This window comes from Orcinus orca, chromosome 7 (assembly GCF_937001465.1).
Source record: "Orcinus orca chromosome 7, mOrcOrc1.1, whole genome shotgun sequence".
NCBI lineage: Eukaryota > Metazoa > Chordata > Mammalia > Artiodactyla > Delphinidae > Orcinus > Orcinus orca.
Genome location: NC_064565.1, coordinates 102235080 through 102244233, shown reverse-complemented (window position 1 = coordinate 102244233; position 9154 = coordinate 102235080). Strand labels below are relative to the sequence as shown.

Genomic DNA, 9154 nt, shown 5'->3' with positions numbered 1-9154 from the left:
CCTGGTCAAAGAGGGGACTTCTGCTGTCAGCTGGGAAAGCTTGCAACCTCTGGATGCCTGGGCAATAAAGGGAGGTGTGTCACCCACTGGTCCCCCAGGGTTCCCCACCCCGAGAAGGGAAGCACAGGGAACACGGCACACCACCAAACTCTCGAAACTCAGCTTTATTGAGTTCCAGCGGCTCCCTCTTGGTCTGAGCTCAGCCCCGCTGGCTTTGATAGGTCTCTGAGACTCAACGGTCCAGGGTCTGGCAACACCCCGGCTCCACCACTCCCCTCCCCAGCCACCAGGCTCCCCAGGGAGGGAGGAGGAGAGGCAGCTTCTGTGGTGTTGGAGAGAAAGAATGGGCAGCAGGGTCAGAGGCCGAAGAAGCCATACAAGCAGCAACATGCCCAGAGCACCCATCACACACCAATTCCAGCCACACACCCGCCCCCCACCACCACCACCACTGAGAGGGCTAGCTTCCAAGCTCCCACGCCTGTCAGCCTTCTGAGACCACGCCCTGCCTAGCCGATCAGCCATGGCTCATTCTCGGACCCCGGGACTGCCCGCAGGAAAAGAGCCTCTCCGAGATGCCACAGGGCCTTGATGGGTACACTCTAACCCTGGCGCTAGCAAGAGGTGTCAGGGGAAACAAAGCTCAGACCATTACCCCATCATCCACATTCTTGCCACCCCTGCCAGGGACAAATCAAAGGACACGATCGCCCCATCTCACAGTGAGTTAACAAGCCGACCAGGGCTGGAACTACATGTCCCAAGATGCACAGCTCTGTAACTGTGCACCACTTCTCCCAAGCATGATCTAACAGAAAGGAGGCATTGTGCGTTGCATTCTGGGACTTGTAGCCCCCAAGAGACAGCACCAAACACCCAGGGAAGCGTTTACAGGCTAAGACTACTTCCCACCCAGCCCCCACCCACCACCCAGGCCCGGCTCTACGCTCAGCATGGGCGAGGGAGAGGAATGGAGGGTCCCCTCCCAGTGCACAGGGTTGGGCGCTGTCCTGTTGGAACTGTGCTGCCATTCTGGGTCCCGGACATCCAGCTCAGAACACATCTGGGGAGAGAGCAGGGGCGGGGTGACAGGAGAGAGGGTCAGCAGCAAGCCGTGGAGGACGGAGCTGAGCATGCAGCCCTGGGCTAGCCCTGTGGCCTCTCCCTGAGCCCTGATGCATGGTGCAGGAGGATGGGATATGGTCCCCTCCTAAGCCTCCCTCCTGGGGCAACCTGGCCTTAACCCCCCTCTCCAGGATTAGCCGGCCTCACCTCTGGCTAGTCCCAAGGCCTGGGGCAGGCTGAGGCAGCAAGAGGAAGGGAGGAGGAGTAGGCTCCGGTTCCGAATCTGGACGGCCGAGAGGCTCCCGCCCCACCCAGCTAGCCTCCCCGGAAGACCTTATGGCCCTACTGGCCACAGAATCTTCCTCGCCACAAAGAGGCCTTCTGGGGGAAGCAAGAAGGGAGTCCCAGCCAGACGGCAGTGAAAGCAAGCGTTGCGGCCCACGGGGAATTGCAGAGAGAAGAGTGCGAGGGAGAAGCAGCACCAGGAGGGAAGCAACAGAGACGTCAGAGCTCAACACTGCGCAGAAACCAGGGTGGGGTTGTCTGCAGCCGGATAAGGAGAGCCGTGTCTGCCGACTCTGGCTCAGAGAACCTCAGGCCAAGTCCTCCTTCCTTAACATCATCGGCAACACAGGTGGCAGAAGACCTGGGCACGAAAGGCCTGACCCAAGCCACTAATGCCCCTTTAAACTCCCTGTCTAATAAGAATAAGTGAATCCTGGCTCCTCAGGCCCTCCCACTGCCCTGACACCCCCCACCCTGGGCTTTGCCAGGGACCTATCAGCCGTGGGCTGAGCACAGCAAATCCTGACTCCACGCTGGAGGGTGGAGGGGAGTGGACCTGGGAGGGAGCATGGAGGTGGAGAGGGGCTCCTGCAACTCAGGCCACGCCCCTCTCTGCTCTCCTGACAGTGAACAGGACCCCTGGCCCCCTGAATCGGGTGGGTTGGGCCTAGTGATCAGAGGATGAGGCAGCGAGAGGCCTTCTCCTCCGGAGATGGGCTGGGTTTGGCTGTGTCACCCCTTGCACCCTCATGGGTCTCCCCCATGCCTGGGTCGTGGTTCTGGGCCTTGGGCTGCCCCTGCCGTCGACGCTGTGCCCCCCGCCCACCTGCTGGTTTCTTCCCAGCTGCCTCCATCTCTGACAGGCTGTAGGCCATGGCAAGCTGCAGGTCCTCGTCATCCTCAGAGAGGTCGCTGTCAGGGGGTCGCGACACAGGGGTCTGCCGGACCTGTGTGGCCCCTGATCTGGAGGTGACAGACTGTTGCTGCTCGCGACGGCTCAGCTCCAAGCCCAGTGCCAGGTCATCCGGGATACCTGTGGGAGTAACAGCCACCATGAGCCAGGCTCTGATCCAGGCTGCAGGAATCCGGCCTCACGCAGCAGCCACTCTGACCACTTACAGCCCCTCCTCTGGAACTGGTGTGTGCATTTTGGCACCTAGCGTAGTGGTTATGAGCATGGCCAGGCATTCGGCTCCAGCAGGTATGAGCTGTCTCCTTTGGCAAGTTACTCAACCTCCCTAAGCCTCCCTTTCCTCATCTATAAGATGGGAATGACGTGAGTGCCTGCATCGTCAAATTGTTCCAATGATTAAATAAGAGAGCCCATGAAGAGCCTTTAGCACACAGAGCTCCCAGAGTCGGCGGGCATAAAAGGGTAGTCATGGTGACCATCCTGTACTGCGTGGCAGCGTCGTGGGAAGAAGAGTTCAGCTCCAGGAGCCCTGTGTCCTGAGTTTCATTCCTGGCTTTACCCTTTGCTAAGTAGGTCAAAGCCTTGGGCCTGGGGCTACTTGGGAGTTAGGGCCATTTAGCTGTGCTGAGGCTCAGTCTCCTCAAAGGAAAAGTAGGGCGAATGCAAACTGCCCTGCTTTCCCCCGGGTGTTTTAAGAATACAAGGGATGTGGTATGTGCGCAAGTGCTTTAAAAATAGTCAAGTGCTCTGCAAACTCCAGGCACCCCACACATGATGACGGCGATTAGCTGGCCCTCTGAGACTCCACAATTCTCTGTCCCAGCCCCCTTCCCCGGGATCACCATCTCTGACCCTGCCAGTCTGGCTTCCCTGCCCCAGGGGAGTTCAGAGAGGAGCAGTTAGGGGAAGGGGCTTTGGGGCCTGGGGCTTCCTGATCGGGATTGGGTGGCAGAGCCGCTCCTCACCATTGATTGTGACAGACTTCAGCTGCCCGTCCTCCTCTACTTCCACCCGCTCCTGCCCGTTCTCCATGATCCTGGGGGAGACAGCACGGTTCATTCGGTGGGCGTGCCCGAGTCCTGCGGGCGCCTGTCCAGGCTCCGGGACGTCGCAGTGGACAGGGCAGTCTGCGCTCTGCCCTCAGGGAGCTGCTCTCCAGTCGTCTGCGGCTCCGCTCCACCCCCACCCACCCCACACCCCGTATGGTCCCAGAAGGAGCCCTCACCTGCGCGTCGTGATGCGGCGTCCTTGGACAAAGGTGGTAGATGTAGAGACAGAGCGAAAAGCACCAGCCCCAGGACTGAAGGAGAAAGATGAGGAGGAGAAATCTGGCATTGGGACAAAGGAGGAGGAGGAGAAGAGGATGTTAGACAGAGGCTGTACCAGGCAGGCTGCACGCACAATGGACCAGGAACCTCTGTGGGGTCTCCCCGCAGAGCTGCCCAGAGGCAGGGTTCCAGAGACACAGAGAGAAGGCGTGGGAAGGTGACAAGCTGAGGCGAGGGGCTCCAGGACTCCAAACGCTTGCAAGCATGGGAAGGGACGGCACTTACCAGAGTGTCCAGGGAAGGAGGAAGAGAAGGTGAAGAAAGGGCCCGAGTGTCGGGCACTCCGGTTCTGAAGCTCTGAGAACGGGCCCAGGTCATCTGCAACAAGTAAGCAGATGAACCATCATCTGGTGAAAAGATCCCCCCACCCCTAGAATGTGTGAACCCTGCTCTGAAGTCTCGAAATATAAGCTGCTAAGCAACTGGGTACATTTCTGATTTTTTTTCTTTTTTGCTTGGAGTGATTTATAAATTAAATTCCTTTTTAGTATTATTATATGAAAAAGTTCCCTGGTCAATTCTGGCCACTATGAAGAATAAAGGAAGGGGGGTGGGGAATAGCTCCTTCAGTTTTATGCAGATAAGCCTGGTGTGATGTCAGGCAGACACAGCTACAAGCCCCGGCTCCGCCCTCTGCTGTGTGACTGTAAGCAAGTTATCTGAATGTGCCTCAGTTTTCTCATCTGTAAATGTGGATAAAATTATCTACCTCACAGGGTTCATTTAACCATTCAAAAAAGTGGTATCTGTTGTTGTTTGTAATGGCATTATTACTGTCCCATGATGCTCTGAGTCTTGCTTTCATGGCTGTCACTGTGGAGGTTTAACAATGAATTATTGTTATCATTTAATAAGGCGAGTCTCTGAAGTGTCACTATAGGGTCACGCGGGTTCTGGAATGTGTAAGGTTCTGTCCCAGAGCTCACTGGATCCACCCACACAAAATCTTCTGTCCGTGGAATTCTGCTTCCCTCTCAGCCTCCTGCCTAAGGGCCTCCCAGCTGATGGAGAGCAGGCCTGGAGGGAGAAGTCGAGCTTATCAGAGGCCGCCCGAGTCCACTCACCAAAGAGCTCTGCAAAAGGGTCACCACTCCCGAAGAACTCCCGGAAGACCTCCTCCGGGCTGCGGAAGGTGAAGGTGAAGCCAGGGCCGCCACTGCCAGCTTCTGCCCGACACGGGCCAGTACCTGAAGGAGAGGCAGGATGAGGAGGGGGCTTAGGGCGTGCACCCTGCCCTGAGCCAGGAGCCCCCTTAAGGCACAGAGACTCCAGGGAGACTCCAGGAGCCTCGAGAGCAGAGTGAGAGCAAGCCTCCACTGCAGGAATCTGCCCTCCCCCTTCCTCCCTGACCCACTTCCATCCCTGGGCGCCCCTGCTCCACCTACCTGCCCCAGTCAGCCCTTCCCGGCCATAGTGGTCGTAGATCTCACGCTTATGCTCTGGAAAGAGAGAACAGATCATTTCTCCCTCCCTCTGGGATGACGGCCTCCCCTTCCAGGCTAGGCCCCTCAGAGGACTGGCCAGAGACTGACAATTGGGGGGCAGCAGGTTGCAGAGGGGACATGCGCTACAGGTTTTAGCAGCAGCTCAGCCCTTCACATAGGGGCCCCTTCTCATCTGTAAAATGGACACAATAACAGCACCGACCTCAGAGTTGCAAGGATTAAATAAGACAATCCACCTTGCACAGTGCCTGATACATAGTGCTTCATAAATGTTAGCTAATCATTGCTATGTTATTATTAATCAGGGCCTAGCCTAAATGTCACAGAGAGACCTTTCTTGACTACCTAAAACTGCTGCCTATTATTCCCTATTCCCTATCACATCACCCTGCTACGTTCCTTTGGAATAATCTCGTCTATGCATTCACTTGCTTAATGTTGGCCTTCCCTGAACAGACTGTGATAAACCCATCAGGACTTGTAGGGCCTGCTCGTCCACCATCGTTCCTCAGTACCCAACAAGGGCCGGGCACCATAAGCACTCAGTGAATATTTTTTGAATTAATGAATGAAAGGCCTGGACTCATATTCCTCGAGCAAGTTACTTCACCTCTCTCAGCCTCAGTTTCCTTGCCTGAAAAATGGGGGTGATAAATCCTGTCTCACAGGATGGCTGTGAGGACTCATGGAGATTACAACTACCAGTGCCTGGCACAGAGGAGGCTCGGCACACCTTGGTTACCTGCCCTGCTTCCTTCCCCTTGTCAGGATCCATGCTGCAACTAGCAGACCCTGAGGAGCAGACACTGAGACAGGGGATCAGGGGAAGAATAAAAGGGTGCTTGACACACAGTAGGTGCTCCTCTGAATTGAAACAAACGAACAAAAAAATCCCAGAGTCCCTGTGGGAGGGGGGCACTTGAATGCAAGGTTGGAAAAGGCATGGAGGAGACTGGGGTGGTGGCAGCATGGCTTTGGGAAAGAGTGTGAGGGGGCATGAAGTGGCAGTGACAGGTGCTGCCCTGCCCTGACCCCTGACCCTGGCCCTTACTGTCCGACAGCACTTCATACGCCTCGGCCACCTCCTTGAACTTCTTCTCAGCGAACTCTTTATTATCTGGGTTCTTGTCTGGGTGCCACTGTAAAGCCTTCTTCCGATATCTGCAGGAAGTGGGTTCAGAGGGGAGGGTCAGGAGACAAACGCAGGCACTTCTCACTAGGGAACAGAACGACCCACTTCCTGTTAGCCCACCATAGCCCTTCCACCACTCAGATCCCGGTCCATGCCAGCTGCCAGGGCTGCCCCTGCAGCAATGTTTTAACGGAGTCCCCATCTCGCCCCTCTGCAGCCAGTGCTGGGACTATACACTTGTATTAGACATAAGGATGAGAAAGCCCCAGGCCTAACGCCTCCCTGGGGCTCGCTGGGGCTGGGGTTGCCAAGGACGTGGGTACATGTGGCCATGGGGGGGGAGGGGCACAGTGCTTGAGCATCTTTGCACTGCATCCCGAGACAGCCCACACCTAGAGGCGGGGGGTTGGCGTAGGAATAAAGGGAAAGGGAGGGGATGGCGGGGCTGTACTGGAAAAGAGCTCACACTGCACCTTCCAGCGGAGCTTCACGCTGTAGACTCTCTCCTACTCATCCAGGGGACTCCTTCCTCCCTACAGGGGTCCCTCTCTGAGGGAGGCCCGCAATCCTCTCTAAGGACCTGGCTCTCTCAGCCCAGCCTCTGAAGGGCCCCAGGGTGGTGGAGCGGGGGGAGGGGGGTGAGTGGCTTTCTGGTGCACAGCGGAGGCACTTACGCCTTTTTGATGTCATCAGCGGACGCACTTCGCGGCACGTCTAGGATCTCGTAGTAGGATGCCATGGCAACTCGTCAGTCGTCAGGCGGGCCTCCTTGGGGCTACGGTAGAGAAGGTACAGTCAGGCGGAAAGAACCGAGAGCCCCTCCCCGGGGCTGGAGACCCCGGGGGCGGCGAGAGGCGCTCCCAGGGGGCCGCGGAGCCCGCTGGCTCTCCTCGCGGCGCCCGCTGGCTCTCCTCGCGGCCGGTGACTCGGCTCCCTCGGGCAGCCTTATCGGCCCTCGCAGGCCGGTGCCACGGGCTATCTCAGGGCCCAGGGCCGGGGCGCCCTATCGCGGCCCCCAAACGCCAGCAGTCCGGCCCAGGGCCCCCCAGCCTGACCGGGGCCCCCCGCCCGCACCTCCTCCGCCGGGAGTCCCTGGCCTCTTGGAGCGCCCCGCCCCTGCCCCCCGCCGGGAACCGTCTGGCACCGGCTGCCCGGCTCGCGGCTGCTGCGTAGGACGCGGCAGGCCCAGCTGTGCGCGCAAGCTTGCGTCAGCGGCACGGAAACTACTAGAGACCCAGAGGAGGCCGGCTCGGCCTGTCACCTTGGGGGGTGGAGGGGGGTGTGTGCTGCTGCAGGGGCTGCCGGGAGATGGAGGCGGAGCCGGCTATTTTGGGCTTGCACCAGGGCAACGTCATCCCCAGATGGGACCTGGGAGACAGCGGCAGGCTCCATCCAGGAGTGACGCACTTGCCAACAAACAAGCCACCCAGCCCCTGGCCCCTCAGTGGCTTTCCTAGAGACAGGCTCGATGACCGAGGATTACTCATCCAGAGGAAATCACCACTTCAAGGGCTCACAGACTCCTCCTCTCTGGGCCTAAATCCTCCCCCTTCTTGAGATCCCTGCTCTAAGCCCCAGCCCTCAGAAGAGGCTGTCCGCCTTCCCTGAGTAGGTCACACCTGCCTCTCATAGCATCTCTTGGCAACCTTCCTCACACTGGTCAGGGCATTTATTTGTTTGATTATCTGATTGACAGTCACCTCCCCCACTAGGATGCAAACTCCACAGGGCAGAGATTATGTCTTTTTTCTCACTAGAGTATTCAGGACAGTAGTGCGGTTCAAAAATATCCATTGGATGATTAAATAATGCACAGATGGGAACATGTTCTTAACAATTTTGACACATTTGGGAGATTAATGGGATTAATGGGTGGTTAATGGGGAAATGGGGGGAAAAAAAGGAGAGGAAGTTCCCCAGATTCGAGGTTTTTCTTTCCAAACTGATCCTGAGTAGACCTCTTCCACCTTAGAGTGTTTTCTGGCTTCAGGCCTAATGGGAAAGTTAGAGAACCTTCTAGAACTGGCTCCCACTTGCTATCCAGGCCAATCCACAAGCATTAATTGAGCATCTTCTATGTTGTAGATGCTGCCAGGATGTAAAAAGAAGACTGCGGCCCAATCCCTACCTTCACAGAGCTCCAACTACCAGCCCATCAGTATAGACCACTGGGAAACCCCAAGGCTTTGGAAACAGACCTGGGTTTGCAACCTGGTACTACTGTGTGACAAGAAAACCTCTAAGGACTCAGTTTTTCCTCCCTAAATACAGGTAACGCCTAGGGCTGTTTGAAAGTCAAATGAGGTATGGTACATAGTAGGTCTTGGTACAAAGGTTCTCTGGCATCATGACTGGCCCAAGCAATACTGGTTATGTGTATCCAGAAGAATATTTTAGGCTGGGTGACCCAGAAGTGCTTCATCAAAGAGAAGGGCTTGAGCCAGACGTGAGAGAAGAGCCTGGTGTGCGTTTGTCCAGTTTTCCTGGCTGCTCACAGCCTGAGCCTCCTACCTACCTGCATCTGGCAAATGCCCATTGCGTAGGCTTTGATGCGAGCCAGGCCACTACCTGCCACAAAACCCGACACTTGCTCTCCCAGACTTCCTGGCTCCAAGGTGTAGGCAAAAGCCGGATGTTTTGCCAGTTGGAAGCTCCAACTGGGACTTGGAATCTGGAGCAAGTCACAGAGAAGCAGGGGCAGTTGAGAATTCATTTCTGCAGTGGTGGCAAGCAGAGCCAGCAGTGGCCTCTAGTGTCTGGAGGAGGAAATGTCAGCCTCGATGCCAGGGTGAGAGGAGGCCTCACTGCAGTGGGTGGAGGGGCCAGGGGCTTTTTAAGCAGGATGTCATGTGCCCTGACCTTGACTGTGGTGCTGGCTGCCCAACTTCCCTTGATGCCTACCTGTTTGCGGAAACTTGTTTGGCAGCCCTTGTATTGATTCTGTATCCTACCCAGTGTCTCTCTAATTGTGTGTGTGTGTGTGTGT

General features: G+C 56.8%; 1 protein-coding gene across 7 annotated transcripts; it reads right to left on the bottom strand.

Moving 5' to 3' along the window:
* Positions 1-152: 152 nt before the first annotated feature.
* On the bottom strand, positions 153-7439 carry DNAJB2 (DnaJ heat shock protein family (Hsp40) member B2). 7 transcript variants are annotated; one of them, XR_004482996.2, is made up of 10 exons: positions 7243-7439; positions 6843-6943; positions 6088-6197; positions 4977-5030; positions 4656-4778; positions 3817-3909; positions 3489-3591; positions 3229-3299; positions 1273-2383; positions 153-1063 (listed from the first exon to the last, which is right to left on the bottom strand). XR_004482996.2 is itself a non-coding variant. In XM_004262689.4 (10 exons), the coding sequence occupies exons 2-10, from the start codon at positions 6905-6907 to the stop codon at positions 1053-1055; spliced, it is 837 nt and encodes a 278-aa protein (XP_004262737.1). In that variant the 5' UTR covers positions 6908-6943; positions 7243-7439; the 3' UTR covers positions 153-1052. The 7 variants fall into 7 exon arrangements, 2 of the variants coding, with proteins under 2 accessions (XP_004262737.1, XP_004262736.1); XR_007478376.1 differs by having other exon boundaries at positions 7313-7331; XM_004262689.4 differs by having other exon boundaries at positions 2177-2383.
* Positions 7440-9154: the final 1715 nt, after the last annotated feature.